Raw genomic sequence first — 23,683 nt, forward strand, 5'->3', positions numbered from 1 at the left:
ATTATTTAACACAGTATTTGTGTAGGGACAATGTTAGATCTGTACTGTAACTCAGATACACTTAACTAAAACACCCAAAAGTGGCAAGTCTGAAGCGGGAAACCAACTAACCAAGCATATGCAACCCAATTCCATTTGTTGCTTAAAGGCTCAGTTGTGGTATTAGTACTTGATTATACAGAAGCATTTTTTGCTATTTAATACACATAGCTTTATGGTTTTATTTTTAGCAAAATGGATATAAGTGCTAGAAACAGCTACAACCTCAAGCACCACTCTGCAACTACAACTTCAAATTGGTCACAGCAGAATGATACAAAAAATTATCTTGTTTACAAGTGTAGAAAACCAGCTTCAGTATTTTCTTGGTAATGGAAGCTCCTAAGTTTCAGATAATGAAACGGTAAAGTCAATATGACATTCAATGCAGTAGTATTTTAAAAACCCAATAAAAAAGTGCAACTTTGGGCTGCTGGGGAAAATACTATTTATTATACATTTAAATACAAATTTGAAATGTGTTATGGACACATCTGCAGGGTTACAAGTAAAAAAAAAATGTACAAAGTTGTGTTCTGCATCTCTCAAGACTGACACTTCAAAAAAATTTCACAAAATACCAAGCAAGAGTTCATCTTTGTAACAACCCCAAAGGTAATAATGCATAATTTTTTTTGCTTGGCATATTATCTTTGCTCCCTCCCTGCATTAAGTACCTACAGTTTGTAAACAGTCTTTAAAAGTGTTAATAGCTTTAAGGAATGTGTAATCACAGTTTATATGGATTCATCCCACAAAGAATTATAATGCTACACAGTAGTTTCATGTTTCCATAACCCAGTTCTAATATTACCAGTACTGTCTGCAGTGAGCAAAGGTCCATCCTGTCCACTGCTTTTAAGTGGTCCATTCTGGACGGCTAAATTTAAGCCATAAGATTTTTGTTGGTTTTCAAGTTCAGCTGCTATTGGTTTCCTTAGAATATCTTTTTTGCTGTTGGTAGCTATTGTTTTCTCTGTATTTCTGCTGCTTTTTGGAAGTGTACTGCAAGCATCACTGCTTTCCTGTTGGGACTGGTTATACTGACGTTCCCTGTATGCCAGGTAGGCTCTTCGGCTCCTGGAGTGCCCTTCGCTGTTGCTCGGGCGGGTTTTGGGTAAACCATTTTGCACACTTCCTTCCACACTCGTGGGAACGTCGTAAGCATATTCCCTCAGCACTGCAAGCCTGCTGGCACGATGGCCCTTGCTCCTGTTCTTATGGTGCCGGCTTGGGTGTCCGTTTGTCCGAAACTGTACCTCTAATGGAGCTACATGCATTTTGATATCATTATCTACTGAATGTTCAGTCAGACTGTTATCAAGTTGTGGACCTGTGTTCAACGGCAGAGAAGTAGAGTGGCACTGAGCTGCTGCAGCTTGTAAGTTAGTCAGTTTACAACCTTGAGATGAATTTTTTAGGCTTGAGGCACTTTTATTTGTGCATGAGGATTCTGCGCTACTGTTGGTGCATTTTGGGGCCTCTCCGTTGGTTCCACTGGAACTGGAGGGTGGCACATTTACTTGCACTGAATATGTACTCCTTCCTGGGCAGCAAGTCATTATCCAAGCATGCCTGACATCTTCCCTGTTAATGCAATGGTGCACCATAAGAAAGGCACTGAGGCTTAAACACGTTGCCCCAAAAAAACAGCTGAAGATCAGGTCCATGGGATAATAGAGGGAGATGGACAGAGCTCCAAAGATCCACAGTGTAACATACAAAACCAAAGTAAGGCCCACTCCCAGAAGCTGTGCTGGAAAACTGTGCTCGTTCTCCAAAGCAGACGTGGACACCAGGGACACTGACAATGAATCCTGATGGGCCAGTTCCCCGTGTTCATTGGTGGCCAGACGCTGCTGCTCCTCAATGGGTTCCTTCAGCTCGTATTTGCGTTCAGGGTGACGCTTTAGTTGTATGAATATACTGAGAAAATACATGCAGTTTATGAAAATTATAAAACTTGCAGGCCCATAAAATGCTCCTAAGCTAGGCTCCCAAGCCATCCAGCAACTGCAAAAGAAACAAACCAAAGAATAAATTAACATCTCGCACAAGTAATTTATATTTTTTCGACTTATTGACATGATCCTGTCTGTGCTATGTTTTCAGGAAGAATCAGAATTAATTGCAAAAAGTACTCGGAGAAAAGCAAGCTTAAGAAATCTTAGGACAAAGCTCTCACTTCTAGGGTACTTACTAAGGTGCATTAGGTCTGCTGCCATAATTTCGAATGTTTGCTGCAGCTGTTATTCCACAAACTATGATAGGGATCCCTCCACCAATAAGGTAGAACCTAAGAAATAAAAAAAATTATCAGCAGCTGCTTAAGTGCAATGCATTTTTTTAAGTCACCATGAGGGAAATTAGAGCTTTCCGGGATTTGGGAAGTGTACAAGCTCTTTATGAAACTATATAGGGTGAATCAGGTTTGGGCTTTGGCAGTATCAATTGTTTTCTAAGTCTTCCTCACTACAGTTTTTTCTCCTCCTGCTGTAAGCTGCCTCTCTCTCAAAGCTGCTCACTTCCACTTCCCACCTGCAGACACTGAACAAAAGTATACAGTGTTAGAAGGAAGAAGCAAAAGCACTCAGTCTGGAAAAGAATAAGGAAGCTTAAAAAAAAATACTAAGTGGTATGTCCTGTGTTCCAGAGATGAACTTGCCTAATATTATATACACTGTTAGCTGAAATTTTTTTGGGTTCAGGGGCTCAGCAGACAGCAGGTTGTTTGTGCTATTTTTTTCATTTTTAATGGATTCCGTAATTTTATAGTATATACTTCCTGCTTCCCTGTGGTGGTATTGATGAAAACTGTAGTCTTTCAAGAAGAAAAATGGCCTATGTTGTTGGAATATCACATTTTTTATTCTGATTTCTATGAATTCACATTGTATTCATTAGTGGCAGATCAATAATTACTGATCAGCAGTGAAATTAGCAGCACTCATTCCTGCAGCATATACTAATCCAGTCCAAATTCAGATCAGAACACAAAAGCAAAAACTCTTCCTGTGACACACGGGTGAGCGTTTGTTTTTTATCAACAGGAGACACCTATTATGGTGGTCCTGGACTTTTCCACTGCGTTTCTGATAATTCACCAGAAATTACTCTTGTCTCGCTAGAGACACAAAGCAACAGTCTAAAACAAATCATGACCTTCTTGGAAATCAAGATACACTGAATTTATTATTTACTTGATGAATCCTACAAAGATCAGATTCTGACATTGGTTTGTTCTGTATCTTGATGAAGCAATCAGAAGCTGGCCAGACAAAAGAAATCTTTTTACAAGTACTACATTATGGGTAGTTTTATTTTGAACCTAAGTTTAAAAGACAACTGAAAAAAATAATCCTTCTGTGGTCTTTCCACACAAAAACATCACACATCTATCCGACTGAGGAAATTCCCGATCTGCAGGAAGTTGGACACTGAGAAAATCTGAAAAATAAAGAACCTGTTTGCTCCATTCTTCCCTTGGATACTTGCCTCCAGAGCAAGTGTCAGAGTCTGCCAGTGTCAGAGACAAGGTGCTCAGACCTGAAATGGCATGTTCGTGTCTGTGCAGAGCTGAGCGTGTGACGCTGGTAATTTTACCGCAAAGTTTTCCAAAGCAGAAACTTCGTAATAAATAAAAAGGGATAAAAAATGCTTGTATATGGTATTGAAAATGTTACTTGAAAATAATCAGAAAAGCACATCTGTTTTTCTGCAATCTCTGTACTTTCAAAATCAACTTCTTTAAATATTTGCCTGTAACTAATCAAAGTTAATCAACTCCTGCCACCTTGTGGAGAATTTCACTGTAGCAGTTTTTAATTAATATCCAGAAGCTGAGGAGGCAACAAGAACAAGGTATGTCAGTATTTTCCAGTAAGAACATCACACATATGTGAATTTAACAGAGGATTAGCTTGTTTCATTTCTGGGATTTCAGAAATGAAAATTCTAGGAGGAACACCACACAAAGAACACTATTTTCATTTGATAATGAGTGACACTCCTATTTTTCAAATAATTCATAAACAATCTTTGGAAAGTATATTTTGCTTTATTTACTTAAATTGGAGTGTTAAATTGTGTTAACAGTTCTACACATTCTTTCTTCTGACAATTGAATGGGTTGTGTTGCTATCTAAAGTCCCAATTAAACCTTCAGTGGCGATGCTCAAATACTACAGATTTTTACCAATCAGCAACCCAGCATTGCATCTGTAATACACTAAGACCAACAGTCTTTCAGCTCATCCTCCTTAACATAACACTGAGGAACAACAAAACCTAAAGGAACTTTACAGACCTGGAGAGAACACAAGGGGAGTCACTTTTTATATTTTCTGGTCAGAATATAAATGTAGCTATCTGGGATATAAGGAGCCACAGAAACAACTCACCTCAGCATTGGCCTGGGTGGAGGAGGTGGCTCATCAGGATCTTGACACCTTTTTGCTTTTTTGGTTACCTGCTTGTAAATATTACGAGATGTCACTCCCAGCCACAGTACTGTTGCAAGAGTGGAATAATGGAGAATTATCCCAACCTTAAAACAAAAATAGACAACAAAAAAAGAATTAACCCCCAAATATTTCCTTTCTACTAAGTTGATACAGTAATCATTAAACTCGCAACTCACCATAAAACTGAAATTTTCAAAAGCTCAATTGAAGAGAAAAAAACCCTCTTTTTTTATATGACCACTCTAAGCGTCAAGTTATTATAGTTTAAAACAAAAAAGAAATATGTAATACAAACCCTTAAAACTTAATAGCAGGAGAAAAACACTTTCAGAAGTGTACATTTCAATCATACACTTTAGGAAAATTTATTTTGCAAAAGACTTAATTTAAAATGTCCTGTGTTACAGACATTATTCAAATTGCAACAAGGGAACAGCAAACTTGTGATAACTGTGATAAGTATGGAGCACATGGCAAAACACAGACAGCCAACACTCATCAGCAATTTTAACATAATGCAAAGATAAAGAGAGTGCATTGGATGTTTAACCTGCCAAAACATTAATGCAGTCTGCTTCACAGTGAAAGCTCCTTATCCTCTACTGCCTTATTCACAAGCCAACACTGCCATGACAGCACATGCACAAAGAAGAGGCTACACTTGAGTTCCAGTCAAGCTAACGACAAGTGGGTTTTTTTGCCCTTTTCAGTCACCAGTAAAAACACACAATTCTCAAACAGCCTATCTGTATCACAAGGTTTCTTCTGGAGTATTTCTGTCTCCAGGAAGGTAAGAAAAAAGATGTGTGTATGTGTGTATATACATAGGAGAAAGATCAGGGATCTATTTTATTGCAATACTTTGAACCATCAACCTAGTAACTCCAGTAAATTCAAACAAAAAGCACTAAGGAATATTATGGTGGAATATTATTTCTTAATCATTGGATTAAGAAAAAAAATTTTAAGTTTCACTGACATTTTTTGAAAGCAGCAACTGTTGTTATACTGAAACACTGCAACTGAATTGAGATGGCCAAATTTTAGAAGGGTAAATCATTAAAAAGGAGGAGTCTCTATAAAGCATGGGGGCTTGAAACACTTCTCTCCCCTCCCCTTCAGCTGTACTGAGCAAATGGAAATAGGTATTCTAATACCTGTGAAAATCAGATCTCACATGGCCTGTAAAGGCCACATACAGGCCTATAAAATAATTTCATAGTAAGCAAGTCTCAAAAACAGAAATAACCAATAAAAATTAGTTTTTTGGTAGCATTTTGGGAAAAAAATATCTGTTGCACAATTAACAAGGGCATGTAGTGATAGGAAGAATGACTGTAAAGTGAAAGATTGTTGATTTCTATTAGATGTAAGAAAGTTAGTTTTTTACAATGAGGCTGGCAAAACACAGGCACAGGTTGCCCAGAGAAGTATTAGATGCCCCATCTCTGGAAATATTGCAGGTCAGGCTGGATGGGGCTCTGAGCAATCTGATCTAGCTGAAGATGCCCATCTTTACTGCAGGGGTATTGGACTAGATGACTTAAAAGCAAAACATTTATTTTTTTGTCTAGATTTTATATTTTGATGAATGCCTATACAGTATTAGAGTTCTATAGGTGGCAAGGGGGGCATATTCATATATAGGAGTACAAAACCAGTAACTAAGTTTTACTTACCGCTTGGCAAATACTGGCATTCCTGGTCTGAGTTATGCCTCCAATGAATACCACACATGTCAGGAAAATATGAAAGCTCAAGTTAACTAACATATGCCAGCTTTTAACACTGATCCTGATCACACTGTTAAAAGAAACAAATTAGACAATATAAAACACAGCTACATTACTGTTTTCAGAAACTAGCAAGATATTCTTGTGATAAACAACATCTAATTCCTGTTGATGATTGTTTGACTACCACATACTTTGTAATCAAATACGATCTCTGGACTTTATCACAAGAAATTAAAGCACCCAACTATTACCAGCTCTATTTGGGGCCTGATTTAAGAATTTTAAGATTCAAGCTTTCACATCAACAGAAACGTAAAAGGCTGAACAGTTTGTTAAATTCTACCGTTATTATTGAATGGCCTCTTTCATCATGAAGCAAAATGAAGACTTAAAGGAGAGACATGGTTATGACAGCTAAATTATCATACTCAAAGATGAAATAGCTACTTGCATAACTCTTAGTTTGCATCAACAAATTTTATAGGGAAAAAACACTGAAAGCATATTACTGTATCATGCTCTTATAAAATACAAAAGGTAGTCTTAAGCATGATCAAACTCATTTTCTTAGTCTGGTAATTTTGATTCCTACCTGTGATGGTATATGTAACTGACCATGATCATCAACAGGCACATCAGCAAAACCATGGCAGTGGCATAAATTACGGGATGCAGAAGGTCAGCTGGCTGTGTATATAATTCAGCTCCAGTCAAGTCCTGACAACAAAAACAGTAACATTGGTCCACTGTATCAATTTTTTGAGGATGGGGCAATGACAAAGGGAACACAAGAAGTAACAGACACCTTCTAGATGAAATGTCTTCCTTCCATTCCCAGTGGTCCCGAAACAACTCTCCAATTATTTATTTGTTATTTCTGGGTTTCTTCTGCAATTTTCTGCTATTCTGGCTGACCTTTCTAAATGCAGCTACAATTCTTATAGAATATTCATATATTCTTGAATATACAGAGAGGTTAGCAGCTTACAGAAACACACCATTTTCTTAACCTTAAAATATTTCTATGTACAGATGTGGAATAACTGTGTGTTTCATTTGTGATTATCTTCTTTAACAGCCCAAAGAACATCACTGACAAGAAAATGTTAAAGGATCTGCATCTGGAAGGGAATAACCCCATGCACATAAAAACAGAAGCTGGGCATTGGACTGATTAGAAAACGACCTGAGTTAGTGGTAGACAAAAGCTGACTACAAGTCAGCAGTGTCACCTGGAGTCCAAGGCCACACTTTGCTGTGTGAGCACTGACACGGCAAGTGGGTGAGCTGATCCTTCCCTTCTGCTGAGCACTGAGAGACCACCCCGCAGAACTCACAGCTTGAGGCTCCCCAGCACAAAAAAGACACTGACATACTGGATGGAGCAAGTCTAACAGATCACCAGGATGATTAGCAGGCTGAAGCATACAGTGTCTGAGGATGAAGAAGATGTCTTTTTTCTTTAAGAAGAAAAGGAAGAGATGAGAAATCTCATTATTTTATTAGACTGCCTACTGGGATGGTAAAAAGAAGACCAAGTCAAACCTTTTCAAACTTTTCTTGGAGCTGAACCATCCACTAAAGAAAGGAAACTGACAGTATCAGCAACACAGCAAATTCTGATTAGATACAGAGAAGGAGAAAAATTCTGAAGTGGTCACATACTGCCCAGGAATACTGTGTCCCTGGAGATGCTCAAAGCTTGACTGAATATGACCTGGAGCTGTAAGATTTGACTTTAAAGGCAGTCAAACTTTGAACAGGTTAACTGGAGATGTTCCTACCAGACTGTTATTCTATGATTACTGTTTGACCAGAATAGTTGATAACTCTAAGAGAATTCAACAGCTTTAAAGCATCAATTAAATTTTCTGAATCTACCCAGAATGACATTTTCATTTACTCTGAAGAAGAAATGTTTGGAAGCAGTTACAATTTACTAGAGTTCCAGGAATGGGGAGGGGACACAGACATGACATGACAACTCAAACTGTAGTCCCCAGCACAAAATACAGTAAATTTATTTAACTATGATTAGTGAAAAAAAAATCTATTAAAATAATTTTGTGGAATAGATAGGATACAGAAAAATCTCTCCCCTATAATTCTGAGTGAGTCACTCTTAAACTTCTGGAGTTGGCAAAATTCAAAAGTGTCCTGAGGAAAAGGAGAAAAAACTTAGCATTAAGAAAGAACAGTAAAAGATTAGGAGGAAGTTTTAGTCTGTTTTGAGAAAAAGCAGTGATATTTTTAGCTAAAGATCAGTAATCTGATTTCATGGACAGGAAAAGAGTTTTTGAATTGAGGCTTTCAATTAAATTAGAGTCAACAGTCTCTTCACCATACCTTCAATTGTTCTTTCATCAGAATGTAAATTTGTTATTCCTAACTAACTCAACAACCTAATTTCAAACTAATTTAATCAGCTTGTCAGTTTGATTCTTATCTATTTGGTTGTCTTTGGCACCTGGAAAAGGATCAAAAGAATTTATGCCTCAGGCAGCCAGTGTCATCCAATTTCAACACTACCCATGACCTGGTTGTTATGCAGCTGGGGTTCCCCAAGAACTCACTGCTGTTACAAGCATGAGTAAATGTTTTGTCACACCTGGCCCAGGAGTACCAGGCAACAGAAACTATAGGGCAATTCTGCTTGCTGCTTCCAGACTGGTGTCAGGTAACAAGATCTTGTGTATGTATAGGTGTGAATTTCAAGAATGAGAGCTACAAAATCACAAGATTTACAATAATCTTCCAAAACATCTGACGAAACTCAGTATATGCCTAGCCTAGATAGCCAAGGCCTTGACCCAATAACCAGTGGAATAAATCAATGGGATTCTTTATCCATTGCACTGACATTTTTCATCAGACCTAGTAAAAAGAGTAAGGGGAGCTAATAATGTTATTTCTGAGCTAAACTGTTCATAAATAATTATTGAGTAAAAAAGAATGACAGTAGAGTAACAGTAGAGAGGGCATTAAGAATACTGGGGAGTTTATAGTTAATTAGCAGAACTCTTGTTTCTTCTCAACCACTATTGCTGGGTTTTTTTCCTCTGTTCAGTCTGTAATAATGAGTTTTCAGTTGAGCTTTCTGCTTATCTCTTCTATTATTAAACAGTGGTGAAGGTAGTCTCCAAATACTAAAGTTTTACAACTGCATCTTCCTAGATCACTAGACAGAAAACCTGGCACTCAGTGATGTGTTTCCTTATCAGAGGACTTCACATTATGTTCTGAAATGTATGAAGAGGGTCAGTACACTACAAATTCCTTTCTTCTACACATATATGTACTAAAATAAAGTAGATTAAAATAAAGTGAAATAGCTCTGGTTAAGCCATTCACCATCCAGCCAGGATGATGAACCACCATGTTCAGGTCCCTCCTGCCTCTGCTGTTTCACATATTTGATGTTAATGACAACTGCTGGATTAAAGAGCAACCTTCTACAACTAAACCCAAAAGAACTTCCTCTGAGCCCAAGACCAGAACTCAGACTTTCAGAACATGATGGGAGTCTAGAAATGAAATAGGCTATTAAGGCTTTTTTGGTTAATATATGGATAGGCATTATGAAAAGCTTTTTTAGCAGCACGTAGACGTCCAGAGTTTCCGCAATGCATTATCCATGTGCAAAGAATATCTGTCAGCTGAGTGTTACTCTGGATCCCTCCACCTACCCCGTCCTCTCTCGTCTCTACAGCCTAAAGTTTTGGAAAGTGGCTTAATATTTAAGGAATACCAGTTCTGAGCAAGTAGACAACAAGAGCTACTAACAGAAAAGGAAGAAAGCTGCCCCTTTCTCTGACTTGATTTCTGATTGTTAACAGTTCCCTCTACAATTCACAAGAGGGTATTCATACGGTCTTACCATGAGTTAATTCAGAAAGAGTCTTTATAGAAGCAGACTGAGCATACTTTTCATTTTTCTTCCTCCAGGTGACAGAAATGTGACCAATTTAAAGCATAATCTCTCTTTATATGCATATTATACATACAAATAATTTTAATTCTGCTTTAAAAATGCTGCTAAATTTTAGGAAAGGATTATATATTTTAAAAATATCAAGGAAGGAACACTACTTGTAAAAGTTGACTTAATTGCAGAAGTTTAAAGTAATTTAAAACAGTACCCTCAAAAGTAAAGTGAAAAGTTGCTCTCTAGGCTTTTTTAAAAAGCTTGGCATGTAAATCAATTTTATATAAGTTTAGTTTGGTAATTACCATTTAATTCTCTTCAGAGGAAGATTTTTGAAAATCTGAGTTGCTAAAGAAAAATATCAACTTCTAATCCACTAATCATCATAACGGAGTCCTCTTTCTTCCACGTATGATTACATAAAAATATATATTTAATTCCCCATGGAACACATTAACTGCCACAAAACCCATACCAAATTTACATTTAACAGTATTTCCTAAACCGTGTATTATTTCGCTCAGCTTACTACCAGTCCACCCTATTTATGTATCACATTTTATAATTTAGCATCTGTAAGGATTACTGATGAGCAGGGTAGCAGTCACCATCTATAAAAGGGAAGTTTCCCAGGCTAGATTCTGAAATTAAGAGTTCTGAGAACAGACAAAGAACAAATTCAGCTTCCCAAGTAAGGAGCCCTAAAAGAAAGTGTCTCTTCTATCACCATGTTTCAGAACTGGTTAACCATTTTATTGATAGCAATATGCTTAGACTAGATTTTGGATGCTATTTTTCAGCAGTATTTAAAAAATATTTTTCATAGTTACTAAAGTGTTTTGATCTTTTTTCCATTTCCACTGATGTCTTCTGGTAACAGACCTACATACTAGTGAATTAACAGTTAATTTGGAGTTAAATAGCTGTCTTTCATTATGGATCACAAAAAAATACTTGGGAAAACACTCCTGGTCAACTGACAAAGTCAACAAATCTAATCTAACACAGAGAAGATAGTTTAAAATAAAGAGCAGTAACAGTTGAAGATAACCTGTCATTCATAGACTAAAGTTCATGAAAACTGATTTGATTAACTAACTCATTAAAATGTCTTCCTATAATATAGTACTTTGCATATGAAAATTCTTTTTTTCCTAGTATATTCAGCTGTTTATTAATTATATATTACTCAATTACACTTTGATAGATTTCCACTTCAACCTCATCTAACCTCAATGTTTACATCAACAAGTGCAAAAACTAAAGACATATTTATTATGTCTAGTTTTATGTGGAGTGTGGAAATGCTTGTTTTCCTTAACACAAGAAAAAAAACCAAACAGAACTGTATCTTGAAACATTTTCAAGTTGCAGAAAGAAACTAAATTCCTAAGTGTCATACCATTAAAACAGCATAGTTGCTGAGGGAGTAGCACTGAATGGTGGTAATATTTTCATCAGACAGAAGGATGCGGCAGCCATCAGATTTCCATCCCCCTTGTCCGTTCAGGAGATTGAAGTCCCACTGAGCTGCAACAGCATCTGCTCCATGTGCAATGCGCCGCAGTGTCACATTGATAGGAACGTGGTGACTGGCTACGTTTAATCCATCTGTTACAAAGAAAATGTATTTGCACATAAATTTCTCATCATGTAACACATGAGATGCTAAAACTTTCTACTGGTACACACTAAACAAAATAAGGGAGTCAAAACTGTTTAGTAAAGATCATAAAAAAGTAATAATAAAAACAAACCTATCTTGGTAAGAATAACTGGAGTTACAACTGTACGACGTTTCCCATCGTCAGCCAGATTTGTTGAATTTCCTGTTGCTGGGAAAAGCTTTCCATTGCGAAACGCAATAAGCTGAAGCTTGTAGATAGATTCATCTGCTGGTCTGATTTCTCTTTTTTGTTTTTGGGTGAAAAGGGAAGCTGGCAACTGGATAGACGCCTCTACAATTGTGTTCTAGAAACAAACAGATTTTTAAAGTTCCAAAGAGAAAATTATGTTCTTTACCGAGATTAAATTAGCAACTCCTCTTTATGTACAGAGTCAGAGATGAATGCATTTAGCAAACTATGTATCGTGACCAACCTATTTGACAGTATTTCCAAGTAATCCAGAATAAAATACCTTAAACAGGTTATTAAAGTGTTAAAACACTTTTTAAAAGAAAAAAAAGTTAAGATTCTTCATTTACCTTACTTGTTACAGAGAGTAAAGTTAAAGCTGGTATCAGTAAAGTATTATGAGTGTTTTTCCAGACTAGACTTGTAGTAACTCTAAGTAGCAACCAACACAAGCAGAGAGAAATGCTGCAACTGTGCACTAGTACCATTCAAAACAAAATGCTGCGTATAAACAGGGTGGTTTTACTTGTATATAAATGATACTTGAGTGAGAATCATGCATATAATTTCATAGAATTACACAAGCATAAATTTTAATATACATCCTACAGTGACATTCAAGCAAATTAAGTGCTAAAACCAAACTGGTAAGTTGGGGAATATAACTGAAAAAAATACTTTTATGGAATATGAGGAAGCGTTTCCATTTTATAGACACCCATATGTAGATGTAATACATATAGGGGTGTGTGTGTGTGTATGCACACGCACACACAAAACTCTCCTCTCAGGTCCATATTCTATTTCATGCTTAACTACGGTATTACTCTGAGTAGAATATTTTACATTTTTAAGGAGACTGCTAATGTCTGATTTAATACATAATTAAGGTGAAAATACAGAAAAAGAAAGATGTATTATAACAAACCAGGAAGCGTTTCAATTTCCATACTTATGAAAAAGTCTGCAAAGATCTTTCAACTTATGAAGTTACAATGAAGAAAACCACACCTACTTGTTAAAATCTGTGTCCATTAAAACAACTATTTTATAATCAAGCTTTTATTATCCTTTACCCCTTTAATTCTTCTCACAGTCATTTTGGATTACACAAAAATGCTAATTTAACTTTAGAAATTAGTAACAATAAACTTGCTTGCCAAATTATTCATATATATTATTAAAAAGTCAGTAGGGAAACAAAGACCATCCCACCTTTAAAGCCAGGCTTGACAGTGTATTTGAAACATTGCACTTAAAGCTTAATTGTTTATCTAGATTTCCATCTGGGTCTCTTCTCCCATAATCACTGAGTCCTGTACGGTCTGATGTAGCCACTTTCTGAAATACTGTGCAAGTCATCCCAGTGAAACCAGCAGCCTTTATTACATAGGCCTCAAGAGCAATATTTGGAGAATACTGTGACAACAAAAATCAAACATGAAATGATTTTACACACAACAGATAGGATAATAAATAATCTGAAAGGGATTCTCTGTCTTCACATAAAAACACATCCAGAAAACCACCTCGGTTTATCTGGCAAGTATAAATCTTTTCAGACTATTGCTCTACTCCCTTCAGAAATAGTAGGCATTTCAGATAATGCCAGCATTTATTAAGAAAAATAAAAAGCTCTTCAAATTCAAGAGCGAGCAAAACCTCTTCTAAATGAATAAATAAATTTACGCTTACAGTAGAATAAACTTGAGCTCCATTTGCAAGCCGGTACATAGCAATTTTCTGTAGACACTGTACAATTCTGGTGCAAGCCTTGGCTTCCCTTTGTGCCATCCACAGAACACGTTCATCAGCCAACATTATATTACTTGCTATGTCCACCATGACGTCGCCAAGCTAACATGGAAGAGAAGTACAACTCTTTTATAGGTATGAAAGCATTCGGCAGATAGGGTCATTATCAGATGTGAGTTGGCAGCCCAAAAAGCACAAAGAAAATGGTTGCTCCTATTTCAATCACCTCATCATGTTGAGATATTGAAACACTTTGACTCGGACATTTACTCCCACTGAAGAAAAATGCCATGCCAATAGAACTGTCTGTTAATATAGTGCTTAGGAAAAAACCCATGATAAATATTTTAGTAAAAGGAAAGGGTGTAATACTCCACCTTCTACTGTAATAATTGCTTAAGAGGACCACTTACAAACAACCTGGAAACTAAAACTATAAATCAACTATAATACAGTTTGCATGTATGATAGAAGATTATAGGAAAAGAGTAAAACAGGCAAAAATTAGAATACAACCCTTCTGTTTTGGGTCAGTCAAACTGTTTTTTATTGCTTTTTTTGTTTGCCTTCAAATTTGAATGACCTGATTTAGGTCACAGGTTTACATGAAAGAGACAGCAAATACCCATAGGTACCAGTGCTGCTTTCAAACCATCAATTACATTGTTTTAAGTTCACAGTCCTCACCGTGCCTTCTGAATGAAAAACAAATACAAACTATAATGGGAACTTATTTATTTAGGCCACTCTACCAAAAATAATGAGCACCTACATTGACAACATTGACCTATGCCAGATTTTCACATTTAAGGAGCAGTGATAAATACTGGACCAAAACCAGTGATGAGTATAATTTTTAGTTAAATTGACCGGAATGCAATTGACAGTGCCTAAATTTAGCGACTGGAATTTTCAGCTTGAAGAGAGAAAGGGTAGGGTGAGGAAGGTATGTCCTTCAGTATGCAGCCTTCCCCATTTTTTTTTTCAGAATATTACTAATAAGGATAGAACACAATAATTTGCTCTTCATTTCTGAAATCTTTAAATCTAAAGGCAAAATTGGAATAAAGGAGTATTTATTATTTTGAGAACTGGCTCTCTAAGGAACAGAATTTACAATCAGTAAAAATTCTTAACTAACACATAGCCTTAAGTAGCATTTGCAGGCTGTAGTCCTTTAATTAAATCTTCAACAACAAAGTTAAATTAATTAAAAGTGTTTATCATGACTTATTACTACTTGAGAAATGGTAACAAGTTTCACAAACAGTGAACCAACAAACAGTGATTTTAGAATAAACCAGCAGAATTCGCACAATTCAAGTTGCTTCATACTTTTAAAATATATTACACATTATTCTTTCTCCTACTTATCGAGGTATGAACAAGTTTTTCCAGCTGTATTCTAAATTAAGACAATCTGCTAAGGAGTTTCTGAACATTTGTCTTGTCGCTTCTGATATGAAAGAGTTAATAATTGTTATTTATTGTACTAATCTTTCAGAATAACCCTTTTAGCACAAACTAGGGAATGAATAAGAAGATGGTGTAAGTGAATCAGTATGAATAACAGTGTCAAGAACAAGTTCATAGAGTAACAACCTGAGAAGAAATCAAGTCTTATTAACAGCTACTAAAATTTTTACATGAAATTGTATTCATGTTTGTTAAATATACCAGCAAATCACAGGCTAGCTTCAAAACAAATCCACAGAGAAAAAAAACTCATTGTCTAAGCTGAAAATCCTCTGAGGAGTTCTGCAAAGGATACAGAACCAGCATTTATGGTTTGCTGGGGGGTGGACAGGGAAAATTTGGCTTTTTTTTTTTTATGCATGACTTTAAACTCGAGGCATTGTGGTCTCTAACTTCCCAACATACACTGTACAGTGAGATCAATATAACCTCTGTTCAGCAGTGAAACAGAGAGTTTCTACCCACTGGTGGGACTATTCAACTACTTGCATTTTTCTCCCCAACAATGAGCATTCTCTAAGATTTTGTTTTAATGTCTTATGTTATATCCTGCAAGACAGAGAAGTACTGAAAACCTTAGAGATATGGCTCAATACTGAATAAAGACAGTCTATCATGGTGGAAGGGGAGAAGATAAGTCTTGTTTTATTCATTATTGAGAGGATCTCTGAGGCTTTCATTATTTGTGTTTTTAGATAAGATCATACCAATGAAAACCTGTGTGACCCACTCCATATTAAATAAAAACAGACTTACTGTACCTATCTCCCTGCTCCAGTGCTGACCAGAGGTGTTACTCACATTACAGGTCCAGTGAATGCTGGATCATCTCAGCGCGAGTGCAAAGTCTGTGACCATGGGTCAGCAACTTCAGGGACCTACTAAACAAACAAAAACATGGAATAGAATCTGACAATCCACTAACTCAGTGCCTGCATCTAGTGTTGGGAAGATATCACTGCTCAGAATACTTAAGGACAAACACTTTAGTTATCTTTAAAGTGATGGCAAATGATCCAGTTACCTCTTTATATTTTTCAGCAAATCTTCCAAATTTCTCTATCATTTCAGCCACAAAAATAACATCCATTTTATCAGAAAAATTTGCTGCTTCAACTGTGTAAGCCAAGAGCTGTCTTGCTGTTGCCACTGCATTAGTGAGGTTGAGCGGCATCTAAATAGAGAACAAACATGAGCATTTGAAAAAGGACAAGATAGAGACAACAGTTCACCAATTAATAAATAAGCGTTGATCCAAAGAGGAGAGCAATTCCCACAGTGTTTTGAGTAGCTAAGGACCACCATCTTAGTGGTAAGCAAAAACATTTCCTAAAAACCAGAGAACAACTGTTTGTACTGGCAGCCAGTAACTGGGTTTTGTGCTGATGTCCTAGAAGAGGTATTACACCAAAAAAAAGGAGAAAAATCCCCCAAAACAGTATTGTCAACTGCTTATTTTCATTTTCACCAAAGCCAAGGCATGACAACACAAAGCTCTTTAAATATAGCATTTTCTAGCAAGAGAAGCCAAAGCCAATTCAAACACACCACTGCCACAGCATTCACTCTCAATTCCCTAATTATAGGAAGCATTTGGAATGGCATACACACAGAAAACCAAAACAGATCTCACTATGACAAAGGTCATAATTTCACTCCTGAAACAAACCCCATGCTGGAAAATTCTTCACTAAATAATACACAACATCTACATGCCTGAGCCAGCAGGGAGCAAAAATGGGAAATTTTACATAGTACACTGGAAAGCTGTGCTAATGTTATCAGCTCATGTTCAGATGCTGTTTATCCAGGATAATCCAAGCTACAGAGGTTTTTGGTGTGGAGATATCTAGTCCGCCCTACTGAATTTGATAAGTGCCAAATAGGCACAACTATATATTTGTCCTTGCCAGTCTTAGCACTTGTACATAAATTTCAATGTGACTAATGGAAGTTAATTTTTTGTCAATATGCTAAAAGTTATGCATTTAAAGTGCAAATAAAGTTCAAAGTCATAACACATACTGAACAAAGTCAACTTTTAAATTCAGACACTCTAAGATTTTTTTGAACTTTTTCTTTAATCATTAATTTCTTGTCACCTAAAACTGTACCTGTTCAATATACAAACAAGAACAGTGGAATACAGTGGAATATGAATGTTCTTATAGAATGTTATACAGGTTTCCTTTTATTTTACATGTGAACCTTTACTTGATTTAAAATGTTTGGCGAAGTTCTGATGTTCAAAACAGCTCAACTACTTTTGTTCAAAGGCTATAAACATGCTTGTAATATGATTACATTTAACATTAGTCCCAGAGACAAGAAACTTCTTTGCAGAATACTGCTAAAAATTCCAAGTCTACTACATATAAAAAGGAGGCAACTTTTGTAAGTTAAAACAACTGCCACATCCAAAATATTCCCCTTCTCCCTTTAAAAAAATTTCAGCATAGATACTGTGTACATCTGTTTTTGAGTAGACAATAGGAGGTTATCTACTTCACACATGAAAATTATTCTTCTGCTTTTCTGAAAATACCAGTCTGATGCTTAAACTTCCAACTTCTTAACACAAAGTTGGCAACATTTTTCCACAACCTGAAAAATGTTGGCTAACCAAAAGCAGTTATATCAAGCTTAAGTTATCTAGGCTCTTGAGCAGCTGGGCTACATTACATAGGCAGGAATGGCATTGAGTTGTCACAGACCCTGCAGAAAAATGTGAGTTCCCAGGTGAGAAAAAAGCAAACCAGCAGCATTGTTGTCTGTTTAAGCTAACACTCAACCTTTCTGTGTCCCAGAAAAGGACAAAGTGATCCCCAGCATCATCTCTCTCCTGTTAACCAGTCTTAAAGAAAGAACACTCTTCATTTGAGCCCTCAAACCTGTTTCAAGTGACCAAGCCATGGCATGCACCTCTAGTGCTAGGAATATAAAGCAGTAATGTAGAATAGTTATGTCAACCTCTAAGTTTTTCTTGGGCCAGAACAGGCATTCCCTTTTTTACCTTCTCATCCTTGCCTTATTTGTTGGCCAGTGTTCAGGGGTCCTCAGGGAACCAGAGCAGGAGAACAAAAAGCTATGTCAGCATTATTAAGTACCTGAACATAGTGGGAGTAAGTCAGCCCATCTTAAACAATAGGCAGTACAAATCTTTTGCCTCAAACTGGAGTTAGCCCAATCAACTGGACATCAAGATTTCACTGTGTGTATAAATCTAAAACATCCCAAAGGGGAAAATACCAGTTTAGATCCAATTGTCCCAGTTAGGGTTGAGGTGCTTCAGATAGGTAGTGTGACATTTTCCCTAAAAGAATGTGAGATAAACTGGAACACTCCAAACCCACACAACATATAGAAATCCTGCCCTGGGCTCAGAGAAGCACCACAGCCCCAGGTTAAACATAAGTGGTGCTACCAACATCATCAACTCCAGTGACTAAGCATTATTAATAACAAATAAAAAACCAACCACCAAACTCCAAAACACCACACCCAAAACCATCTTATATTTCCATGGTTTCACTTGTTGCATCCATACACACAAGTTGGAAAACAGCCTTAAACCAGAAGGTCAAAGCTTTATGGAGTAATTTCCAACACGGCACTTATACAGACAAGGTTGGGTAAATCGCTGCAGAACAGCATTTGTGGAAGTGTGCATTAACTACATAAACCTCAAAAGGAACTTGAAGCTGAAAATTTTTGTTTCATAGCTACAATTTAAATTCTAGAATACTCTCCTGGATCTTGGTAAGTGCTACCAGATAAAGAAGCCTAGCTAATACTTACTACTTTTACTAGTTAATCCTTATCAATCATACTGAATCTACCAAAGGTTTACAGCAACAAAGGCAGAGCAGAGTTTGAGCACTCTCTACTACTATAATGAAAAGAGCTGTTCTCATTACAGATTAAGCCTGCCTCGTTTCTTTATAGCATGTGGGCAGAACAGGGCATCCAGCTGACAAAAATAATCATGACAAGCCATTCTCTTATGCTATAGGTAAGTTCAAAGGATAAAATCTTCCTTGCACTTTCAATCTAGAGGCACTCAAAACAGATACTAAACCAAGCTTTTAACCTAAACCTGTAAGTTCCAGTACTGTACTCAGAGGCATGTGTCCATCATAACCTATCTAGACCACCAGTATTTCCAGCTTGAAGAAGACAAAGGGTCTTCTGAGTTTTTATTTTCATGAATTAGATTTTCATAATTTGGTTTTACAGAAATGCACAAATTACCTGATTGAACATATAAAGAACTCGAGTCACATCATTTGCATACTGGCACCTGGAGTAGTCCTCGTCTGCCCAGTACCCTCCCCTGTCACATCTGCGCCAGGCTCTTCTCTCATCTTGTGAGCTGCCAGGATATATCCCACTGCCAGCAGAATAACGTGTACACAGCAGGTATGCTGTGATGCCTGCCAATGTTCTGGGCCACCTAGGGAGTCAAAAGGGAAAAAAAAACCCCTCACATTTAGACAAATTTACATGACAAGTAAATAAAAGGATTAAGCACTACAACATGAAATAAAGAGACACTCAAAACTAAGCATCTCTAAACTATTTAAAGGGCCACCTTGACTCATCTTCAGCATTTTCAAGCTGTTCATATTTCTATTAACAAAATGAGTTCTAATGTTAGCATGCTTTTTTGAATTCTTTCATGAAGTTTCAGGTGGAGAGAAGAAGGTGCTTCTAAAACAACTAAAAATAGTTTACAATTTTTTGATAAAAAACCTTGCCTACTTCATGAAAAATTCCCTGTTAACGCTATAAAAACAAGTTGATGCTCACTTTCTACTTGTCCTCTACACATGCATCAATACAATTTTCACACAACTGCATTCGTATTCGTACCAAACTGCAGATATGAACAAAAGACTACATTTGCAGTATTCAAGAAACACTAGTAGCAGTTGTACAACCACTTTGACCAGTTTTGCAAAATACCAAATAGAATTTAATGGGAAAAAATTTGTTCTTAATGTCAAGAAAGGAGAAAATAATTTCTTTCACTCAAGGTATGTAAAACTATGCCCTTCTTAAGAAAACTCCTAACATTTTCTCCACTTTCTCCTCTAATTTTACTGCATATTTTATCTGTACAAACAAACACAGATAACAAAAACCCAGAAAATAAATTGCAATACATCTGTAATACACTGATCATTCATTAAAGCAGAACTGATCCAAGGAAAAAGTAAGAATGTACTTATAATAAGCCTTTTGAGAACCAAGCCAAAAAGAAAACAGGCAGATGAGGACAACAAATAAATCAGCTGGCACAGCTGCTACGAGACATGCAGGCCCACAAATACCTTGCATAATACACTCAAACCTCCACTTCTAGAATGCAAAGTCAGGTTTCCAGAAACACTGCCACTGGAATATCAAAACTTAATTTCCAAAACAATTTATCAAGTTTTGACATCAAAGATGCCACTTTGAAAGGGGTATTTGTCTCTGTCTTTACAGTTTTCCAGAAGTTGTATTTTTCCAAAGCATTTTCAGTAGAAGTGTGGTCAGCTCAGTTTTCACTGAATGTATCACATTACAGACTGAGTGTCACATGCCTTGGAATAATTTAAATTCTGTGGTCCTGACAGAGGTTTTATGACACAACCTCCAAGACAAATATTTTAACTGAAATATGGCACATGCTGTTCCTCTTCTCACTATTGACATCTAGTGCTAAAGAAGTAGAAAACAAAACAGAGTTTCTCTCTGGTTTCTCAGACTAGCACTCAAATGTAAAACAGATTTTTCAGGAGAGCTTTAATGGCTATGCTTTTAAACAAGTATTATTTCTAAGCTATATCTTCTAGAACTTCTACAGCCATCAAACAGAAAGAAAGTGAGAACACTACTTCAAAGGTTATTAGATTATCACAAGGTTATTTGCCTTTTCTCCGTCTTCTTATCTCCACTTTCCCTATTTTTATTACCCCTCTCTTTCATTATTGTCCTTTCATTCTCCCTGAGTTTACTTTGCATTCATGTCCCTACACAGCATTTTATCATCTTTTCCATGATCTTCTCAAAATACAAGCAATGCCGGATAATCTTATAGTCTATCCTACCTTTAGAACAAATTTAAATATGCACAAAAACATTTTACTAATGTTAAAGACTAATGTATTATTTGTATAAGTATTTAGAAAACTTTCTACTAAATGGGACATAAAAGGTCGGCAATTTAAAACTCAACAGCTTTGTGCCACCATCTCACATCACAAAAACAATACAAATTCACAGCACCATGGAAACACTTTCAAGCAACAGTGTCCCTTATCCTCTTTCCTCTCCCATGCACAAAACATCTTGTGTAGGTACAAGTTTCTTTGCAGCCCAGTGGTGAATGAGAGAGGGGAACTCATTTTAGCTTTATCTACATTTCCCTTATTCCCTAGTTTTGCTAAATGAATGTTAAGCTGTATCATTCTCAGTCATGAACTGTTTCTTCCCAATACCTGTATGACATGTCCTAAAGAGGCATTCTCCAGTTTACAAGAAGCCAGAGAGGATATCCTTTCAGCAGAGCTCAAAAGGTGATTAATGGCATGAAATTCTTACCATGCAAACAAAGGATATGTAAGGTTGTATTCTTAATTTCTTGTGAGTCTAAGCTTGAATATCTTTCACAGTTTACCCAACTGCTAGCAGAAGTGCAAATTTGGGCTGATTTGGGCTGTATTAACACTTACTTCATTACTCTGTATAATTAGGTGCTCAAAATTTATCACATATACATGAGTGTAGACAACTATGGGGGGAAAGATGGTTCATTTACGTTTAAGCACTTTTATTTCATTTCAGGGGGAAAGAAAAGGCAGACCATGAGATTATAAAAGAATCCTTTCTTTCATAGATATTAATTCTGTTTTGAAAGCACTCATCTCTTTAAATGAACAGTAACTTTCAGTTACAAAGTTACAATGACTTTTTATATCATAATTTCATTAGTTTACAAATAGTCCAGTCTGGTTTTATTACATCTTAGTAAATCTCTAAATTCAGCATGATAATTACAGTTTTAAAATATATTGCGCCCAATGAGTAACATTTTTCAAAAACGTAATTCTTAAAAAAGAATTCTATCAACTACAAGCATAAAATTATGCTAAACACAACAGTTAAAGGATTTATTGAAGTGGAAGTATTTTTACGTGCAAACTGTATTTTCAATTAATCATCGATTGTAAAATACTCAGGGAGATTATCTGAGTAAGACTTAGAATATTTAAATTAAAGAAAACTGATTCCAGGATGAAGTTTTTGCCCAACCTTTACAAACTATGCTGAACTAATACTGAGCCAAAGGCACTGAAGACAAACACCCTCCTTTGCTATCCCATCTCTGCAGGGATAAAAATCTAGATGCCAGTTTTGAAACACCATCCATGCTAAAATGACTAATCAGTTCCAACTAAAAAAAACCTATAAAATCAAATACACCTAGGATCATTTACAGCCATCTGCTCAGAACCATTTTCTCACTAGTCAAAGCCTTATTTCCATATGCTCTCAAAGGTGAAAAATTACTCTTTATTATTACTCTACCCTAGCTACAAGAGGAAGTCTGTTTATAGTAAACCCAAACACAGTGAACTTTTCGATAAGCTGAACATTTCCTGAAATCTTATTTCTTTCTACTGAATTCCAGAGGGGGTAAATCCTATTACACTGAACAGTCACTGAACAGCACAGGTTAATTTAATGGAAAACACTTTGAAATAAGCCTTTACCATCTGTTTTCACCTCTAATGGCAAAGCAAAGAAGAACAATTCACACTTGTATTATAAAAAAAAGCATAAGTGATTTAAATAGATGTGTTCTTTGATGAATACAACCTGTGTCTGTTTGACTTTCTTCGCCTTTTATCTAAAGCAAGAAGTTCTCCTTTTCTAATGTAAAGCTTATTCCTGCAGTTGAAACCACCACAGTGTAAAAAAGGAACATGCACAAAGTTACTTATATGAATAATTCCTTACAATGTGGAAGTGAAGTTCTTCAGTAATTCTAAATTGCCTCTGTGCAGCAAGCGATCTTAAACACTAATTCCCTTACTAATAGTTCCTCATACTCACCCTTCTCAAATTGTCAAAGAGATGAACATAAAGGAGATCAGTTTGGAAATAATGCTATCAGCTAGGACTTTAAGTGAATTTTTGCTACAACTGGAGGTCTTCTGCAGTTGAAAGCTTGTTTTTTCCCTCCCCACAAAAACTATGTCCCTGCAATGTGGTTGAACTTACTTTTCATTTAGTAATGTAAAAGATACATGGTCTTAGATCAGCTGTATACAAAGAGCATGACTTTAAAAACTCTAATGCACACAGGAAAAGGAAAAGTTTCTAACTGTAAACAAAAGACCAAGCAGAAGATCAACACAGCCAAGCAGCATAAGAAAAGTGAAA

The 23,683-nt window shown here is 36.3% G+C and overlaps 1 protein-coding gene across 2 annotated transcripts in view; it reads right to left on the reverse strand.

Moving 5' to 3' along the window:
- Nucleotides 1-469: 469 nt before the first annotated feature.
- The window catches only part of ADGRA3 (adhesion G protein-coupled receptor A3), a 70,522-nt gene continuing 47,308 nt past the window's right edge, over nt 470-23,683 (reverse strand). For both annotated transcript variants that reach the window (XM_068188778.1, XM_068188777.1), the window contains 11 exons: nt 19,502-19,703; nt 16,275-16,424; nt 13,715-13,876; nt 13,235-13,438; nt 11,921-12,134; nt 11,566-11,774; nt 6,831-6,955; nt 6,182-6,305; nt 4,440-4,585; nt 2,240-2,335; nt 470-2,052 (listed from right to left, as the gene is read on the reverse strand). In XM_068188778.1, coding sequence (XP_068044879.1) covers nt 810-2,052; nt 2,240-2,335; nt 4,440-4,585; nt 6,182-6,305; nt 6,831-6,955; nt 11,566-11,774; nt 11,921-12,134; nt 13,235-13,438; nt 13,715-13,876; nt 16,275-16,424; nt 19,502-19,703 — 2,875 coding nt within the window. In that variant the 3' untranslated portion in view covers nt 470-809. The remainder of the gene's footprint in view (nt 2,053-2,239; nt 2,336-4,439; nt 4,586-6,181; nt 6,306-6,830; nt 6,956-11,565; nt 11,775-11,920; nt 12,135-13,234; nt 13,439-13,714; nt 13,877-16,274; nt 16,425-19,501; nt 19,704-23,683) is intronic.

Source organism: Anomalospiza imberbis, chromosome 4 (assembly GCF_031753505.1).
Source record: "Anomalospiza imberbis isolate Cuckoo-Finch-1a 21T00152 chromosome 4, ASM3175350v1, whole genome shotgun sequence".
NCBI lineage: Eukaryota > Metazoa > Chordata > Aves > Passeriformes > Viduidae > Anomalospiza > Anomalospiza imberbis.